The 18127-nt window shown below is 44.1% G+C and overlaps 1 protein-coding gene across 1 annotated transcript in view; it reads right to left on the minus strand.

Moving 5' to 3' along the window:
- Nucleotides 1–337: 337 nt before the first annotated feature.
- Nucleotides 338–18127, minus strand: part of LOC149353724 (nose resistant to fluoxetine protein 6-like) — a 90282-nt gene continuing 72492 nt past the window's right edge. The window contains exons 14-17 of the mRNA XM_089575851.1: nt 9779–9899; nt 5116–5308; nt 871–1013; nt 338–553 (exon numbers count right to left, since the gene is read on the minus strand). Coding sequence (XP_089431977.1) covers nt 338–553; nt 871–1013; nt 5116–5308; nt 9779–9899 — 673 coding nt within the window. The remainder of the gene's footprint in view (nt 554–870; nt 1014–5115; nt 5309–9778; nt 9900–18127) is intronic.

Consider the following 18127-nt stretch of genomic DNA (forward strand, 5'->3'; position numbering starts at 1 on the left):
TCAAACCATAATTCACAAAATTGTTTTCAGAAATAAAAATAATTAAAACGTTTATAATGATGCCCCACAGCTGGCACACTAATTATTTAAAGTACCAACCGGGTGCACGTTTATCTTTAACGCAAAACTTCTGTCCTAAGATTTAATACAAGCACCAATTGTGAATAAAAGCCGAACATGTGGATGATAATTTCGGTTGCAAGAATGACAGCTGTCATGGCTATACCAGCTCGAATCCCACTCGTCACACATAGGCTGCACAAGTGTCCAGGATCTTTCTGGAACTTTCTTAGCGGGATAATCGCCCCAGAAGGCAATTAATTATTCAGAGTGTGGCCTATTGTGAATGAACGTGGTTGGTTTCGAAGTTCTCCTCCGTGGACGCACTGCCTCTACCTTCCAGGCGCCCTTGGATACGGAGTGTCCTTTTTTCGCTTCGAGAAAGGAATCGAAAAGCCGACTTGTCCAGGGTGGTTGTCGGAGCTTCGCACATCAGGAACGCCAGGTATGAAAGCAGGAAGCTCCAAGTCAGCACCCCAAAAAACCGAGTCACCTGAAATAAAAAAAAATGTGAAGAAGGTGTCTTCTCCCTCTGCAATGTAGGGAGGTAAACTGCTTCTAGAATTCCCAAGTGAAAGTTCCACCCGACTGCTTACGAAACAATGAACCGTATTAAAGGATGGTGCGCACATGAAAGGGTAGCGCAATTGCTCGCGGCAAACTGCTTCTGTATTCTCAGAACAGTCTTTTTTTACAACGCAAAGAAGTGTCCTTTGATGCTTTTGCTTCGGGTGCGTGCGTCTTAAACAATGGTGCTTTTTTTTGCGTCTAACAGTTCGATCAGTGAATATATAGACTAGAGGAGGTCACCTGTGTGAAGTGCGAAACATATAGACGCTCCCTGGACGCGTGCATCATGAGCCTGATGAGAGGCAAATGGATGAGGTAGACGCCGAATGTAAGCTTGCTCAGCGGCACAAACGCATCCCACGACAGGAACCGGCCGAGGACTCCTACGGGAACAGAAAAACCGTTGTGAGAGCATTAATAAGTGAAATGAGTCGCTAGTTTACCCGAACACCTACGGTAAGCTTCAAATGTCTGAAAACGCTTTCTTAAAGGAGCATTTTCATAAGGCGATGATTGTAAAAGCAACTGGGGCCGGACAGTAGTGATTTTCAATAAGAACTATCAACAGGACATGCTGCGTGCTGGATGTAACTGTATATTTAATATATACCACTTGATTACTGCAGAAGCCATTATCATGCAATAGGTAGAGGTGCAGGCGCAAGCGGCGTTCAGCCCTTGTTTCGCATTCTAGCGGTCGTTGCTTCCGCTTGCATGCACCAATGCGGGCAACAAGACACTTGCAAGTCTGTGTATGCCTGTCTACACCCGGGCGGCGATGAGTTTTTCTCATTGTCTGCAAACATTTTTCAGCCAACTGCGTCAATGAAAGTTGCATAACACGTTGCAAGACTTTTGTTCACGCTTTGAAACAAAACATAGGACCAGGATTCTTCCCATTTCACACTCCCAAACTGTGCACTGTGTATTTTGGTGGTTTAACAGTCCTCGCCGTGCAATGTGCCAAAGCCTCATCCACAGAGTGCATTCATCCAAATGCAGTTTTCTTCAATTTTTTTTAGTGCCACAAAATTAATTTTGCTTGCCGTAGACTTCGTGAGCAGTAGCAGAGTAATAAAAATATTTTAAAAAGTGCTTAAAATTTTATACGTTTCATCCTTCACCATTGGCTCCTGTGCTGCGAAGCTGCCGCCATCACCGGGATTGGCAATAGGGCTGGTGGGCCGTTCTGCTCTATATAATAGATAATCGCGATGAGCATTACGGAGCCGGTATAACGCAACACTTCAAAAAAATCTATTCTTTTGGTATTCTTTTTGTTCTGTGTGTATGGCTGAAGTGGGGTCACGCCCTCGCTGCACCGGGATCTACGCGAAAGCTTGTGGTATGAAAAACTTAAGCAGAACCCAAGGAAAGCATTTCTTACACATTACACTGGGGGACTAAAGAATTTCCGAAATGACTATACGCTTTTGAGTACATAGCCCTACAGTTGCTCACAAGTGTTTAGTCGTTACATCTCCATTTTCGGTCTTTTCTTTGCTTTTAGCCGCGGTACACTGCTTCATTATTTTGAATGTCACGATATCATCGGAGTAAATTTAAGGCGATGTATAGTTATACAAGAAACTAAAATAAGAAAAGGCAGAGAAGCGTTTTCTTTTAAAATTTTGCAGCGCCTGTTAAACCGCCTACTAGCCCGAACACAATTTGTACGTAATGTCACGAAATCTTTGAACATTCCTTTACTTCTTGAGCGAAATAAAAAGAAAGAGGCAAATGTTGTGCCAAACATTTTGCGTTCCGATGATGCTGCAATCTTAGATGTGCTCTGCATTTCTTTCTCGGATTTTCTGGTGTTTTAATGTGCTGTGACTGCTCTGTAGAAGATCAATCTGGTTTCTTTAATAATTTCTTCCTGAATTGCGTTTCGCGTTTAGTACCTACTATGGTATGAACCCTGCGCGCCAGTACTCCTTGGATGACGAAGAATGTTGTAGGCAAGGGACGAAAGGTAAAGAGAGTACGTAAGCAAATCGACCATCCCTGTGAGCAGTTAGTGCAGTGAAACTTTCGGGTATACGCTTACGCATAAAAGAGAGAATAAATAAACAAAAATAGCAATGTTTTAGCCCAGGAAAAACTTTCTTCTTTCGTCCCTTGCCAACAACTTTTGGCCGCAGTTATCCAAAAAAAGGAAGTCTGCGCACAGCGGTTATTGACGGTAGGGAGGCTACTGATGTGTCGCAATAGGTCTCGTCCTTTTCCGTTTTTTTTTTGTGTTTTTACGGACGATGGTGTTAGGGAGCCTCATATTAACTGGACTGCTCAGCTATTACTGACGCTTCTCTTTCTGAAGGCGGTGTTTTGTCGCTCCTTCTACGTAGGGACGAAACAAGGACACGAGCGTTCGAAAGGATACCGAATGCACTCCTTGTAAGATACGCCAAAAAGTGTTCTTACTTTTGATTGGTCTCTGCTGCGCGCTGAGCTCCCACGGGAGTAGCAGCAGAAAACTTGATTCTGATCTCCAAAACTAAAAACTCATCCCTGTTTCGCTAATGCAGGCCAGTCTCATTACCATGTACCGTATTTGCCAAAAGTAACCGGGCAACAGTGGTTTGTTTCTTAGCCATGTAGCGAAGCTCTTACGGCAGAACTTAACCTCGAATCTGTGTAAAGTAAGGTGAGCCCGTGTTCTCACGTTCTGACACTCTTCGGTTTTTAGGGGTGTCGTGCAGGCTCTACTATACAGTTGAGAAGCAAAACCCTGTTGCTCGGTGACATTTGACAAAAGAGGTAGATCATCAAAAATGCTTGAACGTATTTTTTAAGCTCCTGTGAACTTTCCTGGAAACTAATCATATAATTAACAGCCGGCAACGCGGTTTCCATCAGGAGTTATAGGCAGTGACCAACTCCTGGAGACGACCCAAGACGTTGCTGCAGCCGTTATAAGCAGTGAGAAATTGATGTTTTCTTTCGATTTAAAAAAAAAAAACATTTGACTACATCTGGCACAAAAGTTGTTTCTGAAATTGAAGAATATCTTGAAGAAGGGCTTTCTGTGGCATGAACACAGGCATACCTGTCGTCTCGGCGCCAATCCAAATCAGCTGACAACACATGCTCGAGCCCAGCTTTAGTAAAATCCGGTTTTCCTCGAGGATCAGTCTTTGGGCCACTGTTTATTATTAATGTTTTTATATGACACTGTTAAATAATCCTTGTGAAAACCTAGCTATTCGCTTACGACAGTATGCTATATCACGAAATACGAACTCCTAGTGTCCTTTTTTTATTAATGAGGTTTTAGCTGAAATTCGTGATTGGTGCTTTACATGAGAAATGAGCAATAATGCCGAAGAAACTGTTTCAATGGCCATCAAGCGGAAGCAGCAGCCAATAGTAATTTACTGTCCACGGTGAAGAGCTACAAGTACTTGGGATTAACGATTGGTTCGGACTTACCAGGAACGGCCCCATTTAGAACTTTCAAAATAAAATCACAAAACTTCGATATTTATGAAGATCTATAGGCTGCTACCATAAGCAGGAAACTAAGCTGTTAGCCTACCGAGTCTTTATTTGATCAACAAAGGAATATGCATGTGTTTCATGGGACTCGTATAATAAGGAAAACATTAAAAAACGCGCAGTTTTAGAAACAAAGTCGGTGCGATTCATATAGAATTCACACTGTTGGTGGACATTCCCTCCCACGTCACCGAAGAAAGAGAATTTATAGTGTTTGCGCTTTAGTAGAAGGCAGGAAAACTAAAGCAGATGTATTTAAATTTTCATGATAGGTTACGCATTCACAAGTCGCTCGGCGCTCCACACGGTCTTACCACTCATTAAAAGTAAAGGCGTTCTGAAGTCAAACTCTTTTTTTTCCAGTAAACTGTACGGGAACGCAATGCCCTTAAGGCGAGTTCTGTAAACGCGCCAACTGTGGCATACTTTACGGCTTTGCATAGAAGTTCTTAATAGGTTTGTGCTATCTGACATAATTTTCCAGCGCTCCTCTCATGAAGTTTTTATGCAAGATGCTATTTTCTGCTGATAACATTTTTATGTGCAGTTTCTTTTTCTTCTGATATGTATACTTTAAGTGTACAACAAAGTTTTCATTTTTATTTTAGCAACGTTTGTCAGCTAGAACCCCGCTCCTGCGTTCATGCTTGGCGCTCGGCGATAACATTAGCAGCCTATCGAAAATAAATAAAACTAGTATTTGAATACTTTTTATCACAAATGTGTAGCATCTTTTCTAAGTGGAGCGCTCGTGGAGTCCACCCAAAGGATGAATTCATGAAGGCGTTCGCTTGCATGAATAGTTCTTTCATAGCGACACTTTGCCTACCGAATATCTTGCTCCTTGGACGCCCAGAGCCTGGCTGAAGGCAATAGTTGTGAAACGTTCGGAGCGCGACAAGCTTTGCGAAATTGACATGCTGACACGAGCGAGAGCTTTTTCACACAGCCATGCAGTTCCTTAGAGATATACTGTAACACTCTTACCACCCCTGCCCGTGGAGCAAACAAGCGTGATCCAGGCAAGACAAATGGACCACAGGACGCGGTCAAAGATTGCTGCCAGTATTTTAACAATTTGCGAAGACGGGGGATCCGGGCTTTGGTACCAAGGGACCTTCATGAAGATGACGCAGAGACAAGAGCTGATTGCCACGCACCAGCCCGCCAGTTTAGCCCCCTGGAACAGGTGAAAAGGAACGCGGCTTAAATGGGCCACAACACGCTCCACTCACGGTGCAGTTGCTTCTTATCTCAGACTTTCAACGCGGTAACGTTACGGGTTGCGTTCACTTGAAAAGCAGGTGTCGACTCGTCGGCGTCTGGCGCTGTAGAATCGCTAAACTCTGGATTCATCGATAACGGTTCAGGTCACACGTGAAGCAGCAGAATTGAAAAGTTAATAAAACATCACGAATATTGTGATTACAAGGCCACAATATGAACCAAAAATCATTACGACGAATACATGAAGGAAATGAATTGAGCTAAAAATAAATTTCAGACAAATAATGGTGAATCGTACCAATGCCTATTGCAGTGTTCATGAAATACGAGGTCTGTTAGAAAAGTATCCGACCTTTGGCCAAAGATAAAAAAAGCTGGCATAACTGGAGCGTTGGAAACCTAATCAAATTCAAAGTAGTCTACTTGGGACTCCACACACTTCTCCCCGCGGTGCTGCCATTGTTGGAAGTATTCCGAAAAGGCCTCTTTCGGAATGGAGTTTAGCTCAGCTATCGTTGCAGCCATAATGTCCTCTCTTATCTGAAATCGCGCTCCTTTCAATGGCCTCTTGATTTTGGGAAACCGCCAGAAATTACAGGGGGCCATATCAGGAGAGTGAGGTGTCTGTTCAACTACATGAGTCTAGTTTTTCGCCAAAAAAGTCTGGATCAAGTGCGAGGAATGTGCCGAAGCATTGTCGTGATGGATGCGCCACTTTCCTGTTGACCTCAAATCAGGTCAAATCCGCACAGCACCACGTAGACGACAGAGGACATCCCTGTAGTACTCGTTGGTCATTGTTTGACCCTGTGGGGTGCGTACTCGTGGTGTGCCACCCATAGGGAGTCAAGGAAAGCAGTCAGCATCACTTTCCCAATGCTGCGTACTTGGCGGGCCTTCTTCGGTCATGGTGACGTGAAATGCTTCCACTGTGACGACTGAGATTTACTTTCCGGTTCGTACCCATACACCCAAGACTCGTCACAAGTGGTTATGGTGTTGATGAAGTCGGGGTCACTGTTTGTGGAATCCAGCATGTCCTGTGAAACTTCAACACGAAGCTGGTTTTGCTCCACCGTGAGCAGCTTGGGCACGAATTTCGCCGCAACTCTCTCCATGGCCAAATCTTCGGTGATAATGGAATGTGCAGAAAAATTGCTGATGTCCACCTCTTCCGCAATTTCTCGCATAGTCACACGACGGTCCCGCATCACCACAGCGTTCCTTTCGGCAATGACCTGGTCATTTCGGCATGTTGATGGCCGATCGGAGCGTGGTTCGCTCTCCATCGATGTGCGGCCGTCTTTAAATCAATTGTAGCACTGCTTAATATGTGTGCTGCTCATAGCGTCGTCATCGAAAACCATCTGAATATTCCGAATGGTTTTCAGTTGGCTGTCGCCCAGTTTCTGGCAAAATTTGATGCAGTAGCGCTGCTCCGGTCGCTCCGCCATTTTCCTTGCAATAAAAAACCGACGAAAGCACTGCCCACTGTCTCACTTAAACGCTGCGGCCCAGCGATTGACGCTATCGGCAGGCGGGAAAAAATTCGTGCATGCGCCCGAAGGTTCAAGGTCGGCTGATGCAAGCGCAATTGTTTCATATCAATCAGGTGTTCGCTAAAAAAAATGAAGTCGGATACTTTTCTAACAGACCTCGTATGTTACCGCTAGGCCATGCAGGCACGCTGGTACGGTGCGGTTAAAACGAGGTTTTATATTTGTGTCGTGTGGTCTTTCAAAAATGCTTAGTTTATGGTCTATCAGGGCTTAGCGTCCCAAAGCGACTCAGGCCCTAAGAAACTTCGTAGTGAATGGCTCCGTAAATTTCGACCAATTGGGGTTCTTTAACGTGCTCTGACATCGCACAATACACAGGTGTCTAGAATTTCGCCTCCATTGAAATTCAACCACCGAGACCGGGATCGCACCCGCGTATTTCGAGTAACTTTCACAAAATGTGGTAGGTTACACCTGCCTGTTAATGAGTATGTGTGTGATTAGAGAGACGCTAATTACGGCAGTAGTAATTAAGCTACTAGCAAACTGCAAGCCGGTGAGGGGTTAGTGTACGCGAGCGAGTATATTCTCGTGTCACGCATATTTTTGTGTCACGTGATTTGGTGACATTACTAGACCACGTGTTCGAGTCTAGCCGCCAGCAAGGAGCCTCATTTTTGTATCTTCGAAAAGCTGTCACGCAGTACGAGGACCACTGCAAATGTGTTTAAGGGAGACTTTGTTACAGTTCATTGTTTCACTTGCAAAAAAAAATATAGACAGCATCCTGAATTTTGATTGGCCACGGAAGTGGCAACTTTTCCAGCTTATCGCTTTTCCTGGCAGGACTACATTTGCTGCCGCTTCCTCGGCACTCAGTCATCGTTAGCAAAGGAGATCGAATGAAAGCACTTATACGGGATGATTTCTGATGATTCCTGAAGTGGCTTAAAGCGTTGAAGGGGTGCAGTGGGATTTTTAGAACTTCACAGCTTACCATGAGAATATTGGTGGTTTTAAACTATTGGAGAGGAGAGAATTCAATGAAAGACAAGGTGAGAGGGCAGTGGCTAGCAGCGGTACTGCGAAAAGAAAAATTGCTTCCATAGGAAGAACTGGGCGAAAATGAACTCGCGACATTTGTGAACTTGACGCTGCAGTGCAGATTACAACGCCGGAATGCCGAAAATTCCCCTTGAGCATTTTAGAGTCCGCACAGGCGCAACTCGAGGGATGGCTCGAGCTTCACGATTGAGCCAAAAGCGCTTGCCTGTTGAACAATGAGGAGTAATGGTGAAGACGTTAGAATAGGCGAACTACGTATATACACGCGTTTCCAGCTTCATTACAAGTCATCCACCCTGTATTAATGGTTCCATTTGGAAAACAAGCGTCAATAGACAGTATAGATTTCTGCTCGATCAGAAAATAAGCAACTAATTCGCAATAGCATGAAAACAGAAGGCACTACCTCTAAAAAATATTTCTCATTTTCTTCCAGTTAAGGCAACACAACTCGCTTAATGAGACCGACGAGCGTGTGTCCTAAACTGTGGCCACTTGGAATAAGTTGTAGCGGAAATATTCATTTTGCAGACAGTGGAGGAGTTTTAAAAGTTCAGCTCATCTCAGTGTAAGAAATTAAGAAGCTGAAGCGAGGTATGGCCAAACTAGTTACCTGGCTTTCAGCCGCTAAAAGGGCGCATTGTGGCAGAAGATAGAATAAGACTTTGCTTTTCCGTGAAAATATTGTGCAATAGAGAAGGTGGCGCATTCCTATGGAGAACTTGAATAACGCATCTCAAGCGCGAACTTCACAAAGAACACAGAAAGGGAAGACGATACACTGTCGCTAATTGGCGATTAATTTTGAAGATGGCGAATCCCGACGAAGCTAAAAGGCCGTCTTATCGGATTTAGACGTTAAGCAACAGGTTGTATGTACGTTGTTGACTCAATCTAGGCAACTATTTCTGAAAACTTTCAAGACAGGCTCTACAACGAAAGAAGCTAAAATCTGAAATCAAAGCCCACTAGTGCTCCAGTGATGAAGTGAAGGCACTGGCTATGTAAGAAAAGAACAAGAATATTTGTCCTCCTACTATCTTCACTGACATGGCTTTATTTCCCCGGCATATGGTCGCCAGCACACTGCCTCACGTTTCCTTACGAGAAAGTTTCGCTTTCAATAGTGTCTTGCGCTACAGCCTCTGCGCTTCTGCCAGAGCCAGCAGGGCGCAGGCGCAAGCATGGAGTAGAAGTGCACCTGTGACTTGGCTCTCGCCTCCTCTGAGAAGGAAAAATAAAAATTTAACTTTCAGAGGTTGATGATCATCGTACGACAAAAAGAAAGTGTTCAGTGTACGTCTGCGCGAAAAATGCGAAATCATTTGAGTACAACACCTATAACTCTGATATCGTGAAGTTTAGTTTCAGACCCCACTGAAACGTCATGCTTCTATGTTGTTCAGTTTCGCATTTTTAAAGAGAATGGGCTTCACTGGCCATTTAACGCACCTTGATATGCTTCGACCTGATTGTCTAATGCATGGTACTAATATGCATGAGCACCTTGCGTCTAAAACGAAATTCATTTCGGTAAAAACTAAACTTTCTCTGCACGTGTGTTTCCGACATCTTCCGAGTTCTTAACATCTTGGCCGTGATATACAGTCACGGTAATCACTAGCCGGAACACAGCAATGGTGCCGCACTACGCTTCATGCATTGCCATGATACCCAGCGGCGATATACGTGTAAAACGGGCCGGAAGCCGCACCCTTCAGAATGACATCTACATAAATTCAACTACAGAGCGCCCTTTGTGCGTATTAAAGGAAAGTTCAACCAGAAATATTGTGTTTCAGGTTATTCTCCACTCGTAAGCATCTAAACGGCACTTATATTCGCTAATTTTAACTTACCGTTGACAACTTCAGGCGCCTGAAATCGTCCATGATGAGGAATGTTATGCAGCCACTGAAGTAGCATACCGCGTGATAGGAAGGGCGCACGTAGTAAGTGTTGAGGGTCTTAAACGAAACGCTGAAATAAAAGAGAACGAGGAGTAAATATATCATCGAAAACTTTAAATTACACCCTTATCAGCATGGAAACAATGGCTTAGAAAGCAGGGCAGCTTATTTTGAACCGTGCTATGCATGCGCGGCCAGACTGATACTACCTGTATTGGATTCTTTCTGCCGCGTTTCTTAAATTAACTATGAAAGTTCCTTGAATTTCAACCTTAGCGCTACAGTGGCATTTGCTATAGATGCATTCACTACCGACTAATCTTCGCCGCTAAAAGTGTGTGAGGATTTAGAATGCCGAAGCGTGGTGCGTATTATAGCGGTCGTGACTGTACGCAATAGTCTGTTCGCTTTGGAAAGTTTTCTTTGTTTTTCGTGCACTCCTGTGATGAGCGCGTGAACTTTCTGAAACACACTGATCGTGTCACAAAACGTCTAAAGTTCATCTGAGTCCCACTATATAAGAATGAATTCACCAGTCCTGTAAATATCCGTCCAATGGTATCCGTCTAACAAATAGAGATAATCCTCAACGAGTTTGAAAATAAAGAGGTATGCATAGGAATCTTCTTATATTTTTCAAAAACCTTTGATCGCCTCAATCATCATAGACTACTACAGAAACTTGAACTCCATGGCTTACGGAGGAAAACATTCCTCCTAGAATCTTATTTGTAACACCCTTTCCAATGCGTGGAAATAGGAAAAAAACTTTTCCTCCTTTCAGTAAATAACGACTGGCGTTCCACAGGGAAGTAATTTAGAACCATTACTTTTCATCCTTTACAATAATGACATCACCAAAACAAGTAATATGCCACAATATGTCATTGGTGCAGTCGACACTTTTTTTAACCCAACGTACTTTTAAAAGTACAGTTAATTTTTTTTTGTGATTTGAACATGAAAGATTAATTTCTTATTTTCAAGTACGTAATGGTTTTGTCACCAGGAGATTGGCCGATGGCCTTTAACTAAGAAGGCGTGTTTCCTTTTTTAAGTATGCCATCTTTCCATGGTGAAACTTCTGGATGTTTGTTTCCCATGAACTGCACCGGTAGTCGCTTCTTTGTAATTTTCTCGCGGCCATGTTTGTGCAAATATTACCCTAGTTTCATGTATAGAGCAGCACGAAAGACTAAAGTAAGCGATGGATGCTTTGAATGTCCTGCACCTTTGACTTTTTTTGCGCTCTGATGAATCATATGCTGTTGTACTTTCTATACTACGCTGGGCCTTTATGTGTGCACAACGGCGACTATTTATTCCAGGTCATTGATCTTATGGTTTCTTGCAATTCTTTGGAAAAACCACTTTGTCTTCTCGTTGTGTGATTTTAATTTGTTATAATAAAGTTTTTGTTATAAGAACTGGAGGTTCTGCAGAGCACACGGTTACTGCTATGCATTTCACACCTACTGTGGAACGTCCTTGAGTTCGGAAAAGAAACCTTTGTTAGCACGCGGTGTCCTGTCGTTGCCTGAAGTGATTTCAATGCTTAATGGCCATTTCATCTTTTTGGGGAATTTTTGAATTAGTCATGAAATTGTGATAACGCTCCGCAGGGTGGAATTTCGGGTTATAGGAACTGTTTTTGGCAAACGGGTTTAGGAAGTGTCCACTCGGCCCAAAGAAAGCAATGGCATAGAAGCAGCCAGGAAAAATTGGTTCTTGCATCAATAGTGTAGGTTACGTGCTTTTTTTTTAAGTCTAAGGACAAGAGTAGTCAGTATGGCCTGTAACTGTACCAGCATTGAGTCTATATGTTTTGTAAAGAGGTGGTTGCATAGAGCGCAAGAAAAACAGGTCTCTTGTCAGCCAAAACTCCTTTCCTTTTACAACAGACGTATGGCAGGTGTCGACCTTTCGGATAAAGCCATCAACTGCTGCTACATCGGCATCAGAGACAAAAGCGATGGAGGGGGGGGGGGGCTGTTGACACGAAAGCTCAACTTTGCAATTGTGAACGCTTGAACAATCTACCAAATTGCTACGGACGAGCCTGCTGACTATTTTTGCCATGGTAAGAACGTTACTCGTTATTACCTACGCCTTGACATGCCGCAACCAGAGGTTCGTAGGCACTCTGCCTCAAACACGTATGATGCTTCTTTGAAAACAAGAAAGCTTGCCGCGCAAATTGGAATAACTGCGGTTCCAGTATAGCCAGAAAAGATTCATGAGGGCCTGCAAGAAGTGTTGTATCAACCTGTGTAAAAATCACGGACACATTAGCAAAATTCACGCCACTGAGTCGGAGTGGAGCGCAGTAGCCACATGTGCTATGGGGAAGACCCAGCGTACTGTAAAAAGTACACCTGCGTAACTACGGAACGAATGAAGCAATCGTAACGAAATTTAAGTAATCTGTTTTTTCTTTATAAGAGAGAATTATGCGCTAAAAATGAACAAAATCCCTTTATTAGACTTTTGTTGAGCCCTAATGGGTGAAGGGCAGTACTATATAATCCCTTGTTCCAATAATTAACAGCACGTTATATGACCTGAAACCCTGGAGCGAAGAAAACTACCTAGTTCTAAACGCAAAAAAGACAAAAGCTCTTATTTTTCGCGCTAAAAATAAGGGGACCATGTCAGAATTTCAGTTTACCATTGGAAATTCCGTCATAGAAATTGTAGATATACCCTGAAAACACTTGGAGTATTTTTCAACAAGAATATGGTCTGGGGCGATCACGTTGGTACTGTTATATGTTGTCTTGCAAAGTGTGTAGGTGCGTTAACAAGATTACGGTACTTTCTTCCAACGTCTATAAAAATGATGATTTGCAATACACTGTTTCTATCTGACTTAAATTACTGCTTCTTTGTATGGGGAAATACAACGCAGGCAAGCATAAATAAAATTTTCATGCTTCAAAAGAAAGTGTTCCGACACCTAGCAGGTGTGGATTACCGTGCGCACACACAGGAATTGTTTGTTCGCTTTCACATCACCCCAGTTCATGACCTATACGAATATAAATTAGTAATGTGATATAAAATATGTATCCATTACCATGAAAATAATTTTCTAGAACTATCCTGCTTTAAAGCAACCATTGCAACATATGCGTTTTGCAATCAATCATTTTGGTGCATCCCCTTCTCCCGCACAGAATGCGGACGTTTGATGTTGCGCTTTGCTTTTCCCCATTTATTAAATAAACTGGTGAGTAAATGCAAATCTCAGGAAAAGACCAGCAAGCGAGAAATTTGTGACGGCCTGATACGGTGACTTTCATGCTTTCTTTGATATCTCTGCTGAGATACGAGATTTTAATTCTTTTTTTTGCTTAGTTTACGGTTTATGAATACATTTTAATCTCATAATATGACGTGTAACTAGTCAGCAATCTTCTTTATCTGCGTATTGTTTCTTTTTTCCTACCAGATTTACCCAGGCTATTAAATGTTGTTGACTTCATATTCGTTCTTGCCCAGCTAATTTGTAGCGTACATCAGTTATCCAGCCTGCTCTGTCCTTTTCACGGTATCTTGCATTGTACAAGAGGGCCCGGGCTGCTTCAAGTTAAATGTGTTTCACTTTTTTGCCGGGATCTTACCATATCGTTCTGATATAAGTAAAGACGACTTGACTGGACTTGACTAGAGCCCTTGGACAGTATGTGCTTAGGTATGGTATTCCCATACGTCTATCGTTCTTGTGCGCAATCCACGATCTATCGTGTGGATAAAGTGCTATCCCGGTTGCTTGCTCACATATTACGTGCCACGCGCTTGGAGTCATCAGACTAATATATAAGACCCCAAAACGCCAAAATTCACACTCTACAATATCTATTAAGCCGCGTGATTATACAAGAAATTGCTTTCCCTCTTCCTTCAAGAAATATCAGACAAATGTTCGAGTACTCAGTAGAGCGCCAGAGTACGCACTCCCCTGGATATACGCGAATCATTGCAAAGGGTGACGAAACTTTTACTTTCCATTTCACTTCAAGCAACTACCTTCTAATGCCCTGAACCAGGATTCCATCAAGGAATAAAAATTAACAACTATTTCAGGCTGTTTAACCGTGGAGCCTAATTCACTAATAATCTTATTCGCAAATAATCTTATTCAGGAATAATCATATTTCGCGAAGTACAAATTTGCAACACAATTTTGCTGTTGTTCCTTGTCTTTGTACTTTGTTGCGTGATATAACATTGCCGTGTACATACGCGCAAAACATTCACGTGCACTATACCCACGCCACTTCCCCAGCATCTACAAATCGCCTATCTAGTGTGCTTTCTCGAAACTGCTTCCCACAAGCAGAACTTTCGTATTTAGATTTTTTCTTTTTGTAATGTTTGGTTTCACCCCTGCAGTCGAGTGTACCTAATGTGCCAGACGCTCTATGCTTCAGGAGTTCGTGTGACGTTCTGGCTTCCATTCCTTGTGCCTTACGACCACCATTACTGTTCTATTTATTGCGACCATGTCGCCGTTTCCATACTTGCCTTGACTTTCGTATTCTTTGCTGTGCTGGTTCATACCCAGCAATTCTGGACAAAATCATTTTTGAACGGCAAAGCGCTTATGAACGCAATTTTTTCAAAAGTTGTAAGATTCGCTATGAGAATCTCTATATCCGTCGATCTCCCTTCAAAAGGCTTACATTTATTTTGCTACTAACGTTTTTGCGATCGTCAAAAGCGTTCACATTGGTTCCTCATGGCAGTCATACCTGCCCCATGCAAGGAATGAAAAAACTTTCGCAGATGTTTTCTGCCACACATCGGAAGAATGGGCCATTACGTTCAATATATCCATAACAGCACCTTACAATTTTCCAATATTCAAAGTTTTTGACTTAAATTGTTGGGCATAATTGAGCTCGTAAATACTCGAGTTGCTTACTAACTGGTGCGCCTTACTCTTTTTCAATAAAAAAAGCAAGCTTGATGGATTAGGCGTTCCTGTCTTCATAATTCGGCAGTCATCAAATCGTTACTCTGCACTTCCACCCCTCAAAGGATGTCAGCTAATCCCTGGTCGTCACTGTTCGTTCGTGGGGTCATGCTTCGTTCTTGAACTTCCCTCACTTTCTCCTGATTTCTTGTCGGTACTTTTCGTCGCTTTCTTCGTGTTTGCGCTTTAGTTGGAGTTGTATCTAGCTTCGGTATTTTCTTTCCCTTCTGACTGCTTACACCGCACTCATTAATGTTTATGGTTTTCTACTGTGTATCCCTCTCCTAATTGATTGTTCTTAAAGGGGTGCAGAAAAAAGTTTTAAGTGGTTTGTTTTCTCATATTGAAACAGGCATACAGACCTAGAAATTATGAAAATCAACTCCAAACTCCACTGTTCAGTGTGAATACTGGATCACAAACAATTTTGTATCGCCAGCTTCGGTCTCGGACGGCGCCAGGTCTGGAGTGCACCTTGGTGTATGGGGGTTTTAAGGCGAAAGCCTTTAATGCCTCATACTGTCGTTAGCAGCCGTGTCGGCAGCCGTGTCGGCAGATGTGTCCGCGTTTTCATGGGTGTCCACCGAGATATGCGAGACAGTTACTGCGTAATTTCCTTTCCTCAAATACAATTTTCTGTTTCTTCATTACGGCCCCTTTTTCTTCTTTCACTCCCACTTCCTCCCTTCCTGTACGGTGCGGTTCGTGTGTCCACCCAGATGACAGAGAATTTCCTTTCCTCAAAAAGCGTTGCGTTCAAAGGGCAAGGCATCGCGCCGAGCGGGTGGTGGCGTTCCTCGCTTCCTGTAGGGTGCGGTTCGGGTGTCCACCGAGATGACAGAGAATTACTGCGTAATTTCCTTTCCTCAAAAAGCGTCGCGTTCAAAGGGTAAGGCATCGCGCCGAACGGGTGGTGGCGTTCCGTGGACTGCCTGGCAGCGCTACAACACGCTGTCGCGTTCCACTCCTAAAGGCGAAGCTTAAGCGTCATTAATTAGCAGCTGATTTTATTTAGTCATTAATCGGTAATTAGTCACTAATGAGTAATTTGACATTACTTCGTCATCAATTATGTGTGACGTCATCCAGTGGTGAAGTCACCAGTGCCACATAGGCAAAGTGGTGCGGGAAACGCTTTCGCCTCTACGCACTTTAGACAGTCAAAGTGCCCCTGAATTTTTTTTTGTAATAACGCTCAAAGGGCTAGAAGCAGTTGTCGCTTTCTAGCACCAGCGTGCCAGCCCCAGCAGTCAAAGCTGTGACCCCCAACCCGCGGTGCGGTAAGTCGCAACCACGGTGGGTTCGGGCCAGAGGGGACAAACACGAGTATTCTACTCGGATGAGCGTTTATTGCTCCCGAGCTACAGAACAGCAGCAACAATACCACAGTCGTAACGAGGGAGTGTTTCGTGCGCGTACAGGGGTGAAAAGCACAACAGGAAAGAACGCACGCAAAAATGTGGGGGAAGAAGGTTCCGCTCACCTCGCGTGGCTCCTCGCTCACAGCCCGCGGTGGTCAAGTCACACGCGGTGGCCGGGCGATATGGGTAGAGCAGCGGTCTCCGTGGCAGCTCTCTGATCCGTGCGTGGGCACGGCTCCCGCCAGAAGACCAGCGAGCCTCGGAAGAAACGCGCCTTCTCCCGGGCTGTAGAGAGGAGGTCTCTCCGTTCTAAGAGGGGAAAGAGGGAGAGTCTCCGCGGCGGGGCGCGAAAGGAAGCGGGGGCGGCGAGAGTGCCCTACCTCGCAAACCTTGCGAACGGCGCAAGCATACATCGCGTGATAATTACGCGCGGCCGTTACTATGGGGCAGGGGATTCATGTGTATCCCCACAGATGTTACGGTCGAACAGCTAACCTGGGCTTCCACATTCTGCAGCCGTCGGTGTAGCCGGAAGGAACTGGTTGTTCCCTTGAACTAGTTCTAGTTTCACTGACAACAGAGTAAATGCGTGCAAGTGCGCAAATACGTCACTCTATTTGGCTGCTATTGTGGTGCATCTGCTCGTACAACATTCTAAAAGAAATTTATAAACTGGAGGGGACAAAAACCCGCTTGATGGGTATGACATGATAGCGTAATAAGTTAATTCCCATATATGCAGAATCTCGATCTCTACCTTACATAGATCGATCCCTGGGAGCCCTCACAACCCTCCTGACGCAGTGGTGCACCACTGCCCTACGATGACAGGTGCTCCCAGCGGTGGGCCTTGTGCGCACAAGGTTGATCACGCCGACCGACCAATCATTAATTTAACTGGCAGCTGTTACAGTGGGAAGTTTGCTGACTATCCGGTGGGCAGGTTGTGATGATGCCGCAAGGTCACGTGACCTAGGTGGCCCACCTGCCTCCCGGGTTGCTCTTCGGGCACCACCTGCCGGAGTCAAGCTCGTGATTTTTCGCTCACAGCGCCGATGCCGACGCCAGGTTTCCTGGGTGACGGGGCCTTTGATGCTATGCCGTTATAAAATTGCTACCGGTTTAACGTTGTTAAAGCGAATAGACGTGTGAAAACAGGTGTTCATTCTTCAATTAGTGGGGAAAATTAAGCTCCGCCTTAAAGGGGCCATGACGGCCTATTTTCGTGCGTACCCTGCTTATTGCATTTAATTTGCAACACGTTAAGTTACAATTAAAGAAGTTTGAATTTATTCTGTGCGGTAGATATTTTTAAAACGATTTTTATTTCGTTTCTTTTAGGAACTGCATGCTGGTCAGGCAACCTCTGATCTCTGACGTCACAACGGTATATCCAGGCCGCCTCGTCTGCTGCGCGCGGTTGGCTACGTTGAGATGCTTGCTTGCAGACCTTGGACAGCGCAGTTCGAAGTCTTTTTTTAGCTTAGCGAAATAAAACGCCTCTTCTGTGTTTTCTTTTCGGAAGACATCACCTTAGTACACGAGCTTAGTGATTCTTGGGAAAGCGGACTTGCTCGTAACACCCGTTTTCGATTGTTGAGGAAATAGAAATGCATGCACCCCTGCTTTAATATTTATACCCAGAAGAATATTATTCGCTATTTATGAGTGTGGTCTCTTTTGAGCAGTAAAGTGCTGCCATATGTGAAAAGCGGCACGTGCCGCGCATGCCTCCGCCGATATGCGCCGTGAAAGGCGTGGAATTCTTTTACTTGCTACGAAGTTGTTACCCACTATTCGTCGGCTCGATAATTAGACTCATATTATCACAACGTGGTACTGCACTCAGCTTGCGACTCGAAAATAGCAGAGAAAAGTGTCGAATGCGATGGCTTCCCCGCTGCATGTATGTGTGTGAGTCGAACATACATTTCTTTGAGCTCATACGTAGAACCCTCT

Source organism: Amblyomma mixtum, chromosome 3 (assembly GCF_055824585.1).
Source record: "Amblyomma mixtum isolate Tamu chromosome 3, ASM5582458v1, whole genome shotgun sequence".
Lineage (NCBI taxonomy): Eukaryota > Metazoa > Arthropoda > Arachnida > Ixodida > Ixodidae > Amblyomma > Amblyomma mixtum.